The sequence below is a fragment of the Oryzias melastigma genome, linkage group LG19, assembly GCF_002922805.2.
Source record: "Oryzias melastigma strain HK-1 linkage group LG19, ASM292280v2, whole genome shotgun sequence".
Lineage (NCBI taxonomy): Eukaryota > Metazoa > Chordata > Actinopteri > Beloniformes > Adrianichthyidae > Oryzias > Oryzias melastigma.
Window position 1 is genome coordinate 2481562 of NC_050530.1, and position 1130 is coordinate 2482691.

Sequence of the window (1130 nt, forward strand, 5' to 3'; positions counted from 1 at the left end):
GGCTTTTTAAAAAGTTTTTATATGCTAATGTGGAGTTTAGCTAACATTTCAGCTGCATGCTAGCTATTTGGGCTTTTTAAAAAGTTTATAATTCGGGGCTTTTTAAAACGTTTTTCAAGTAATTTTGAGTTTAGCTAATACTTCAGCTACATGCTAGCTATTTTGGCTAATGTAGGTTTTTTAAAAAGTTTTTTAGGTTAATTTGGAGCTTAGTTAATATTTCAGCTACATGCTAGCTATTTTGGCCTATTTAGGCTTTTTTGGAGTTTATCTAATAATTTAGCTGACTATCAGCTTCAGCATCTTCAGCTATCGGCACTAACATCTTCAGTGGCCAAATTCATCTTATAGCATTCACACTAGCATTATCACAGGTAATACTAAATATCTAGTTTTTAGTTAGTTTAAAGCTAGTGATGGTTAAAACGTGTGCTTTACATCCAGTATGACCCAATTAGTCGACTAATCGGAAAAAGTAATTGATGATCAGTCAACTATTAAAATAATCGTTTGTGGCGGTCCTAGTCGGGTCATTCCAACAAGTTGACTTGAATGTGACGAGATGACTTCACATTTAAAAACCAATCCGGTGTTCATCTCAGGACGTTCCCGGTTTGGATTTCGAGCGCTACCTCCAGCCTTCCCAGAGATGCAGTTTGTCTCCGAGAGAACCAATTGCTGAAGAGATTCTGTCACCCATGGTGACGGACGTGGAGATGGAGAGCCCCATAGGTCGAGCAGAGGAATCTCTTTGTCATCAAGCGCCAGGTATGAGTGATGCCCACATGTGGGTTTCATATCTTAGTAGCACTCACCAGCTTAAAAAAACAACAGTTGTGCTCATATGTTACATACTCTAGAAGAAATTATGATTTCTTGGTCATTTTTCATCAATACGAGCAGAAAAATTCTTGTTCCACTTATAGTTAGCGCTTCGGTGAAGTAAAAAATAATCTGTAACTTCCCAAATGACCTTGTTCAAAAAGCTGTCAAAAAATCTACAGGAAAAGGTAACCTAACTGTACAAAACAGGAAAAAGACTCAACATGATATTCAGGGAACTGAGAGTGTTTAAACTTTGATCAGGAAATGGAAAGTGAAACGAATCACAATCACACATATTTCTGCCA

General features: G+C 37.3%; 1 protein-coding gene across 2 annotated transcripts in view; it reads left to right on the forward strand.

Moving 5' to 3' along the window:
* dlgap5 (discs, large (Drosophila) homolog-associated protein 5) overlaps positions 1–1130 on the forward strand; it is a 9145-nt gene that overhangs the window by 7412 nt on the left and 603 nt on the right. For both annotated transcript variants that reach the window (XM_036217077.1, XM_024285554.2), the window contains exon 16: positions 603–768. In XM_036217077.1, coding sequence (XP_036072970.1) covers positions 603–768 — 166 coding nt within the window. The remainder of the gene's footprint in view (positions 1–602; positions 769–1130) is intronic.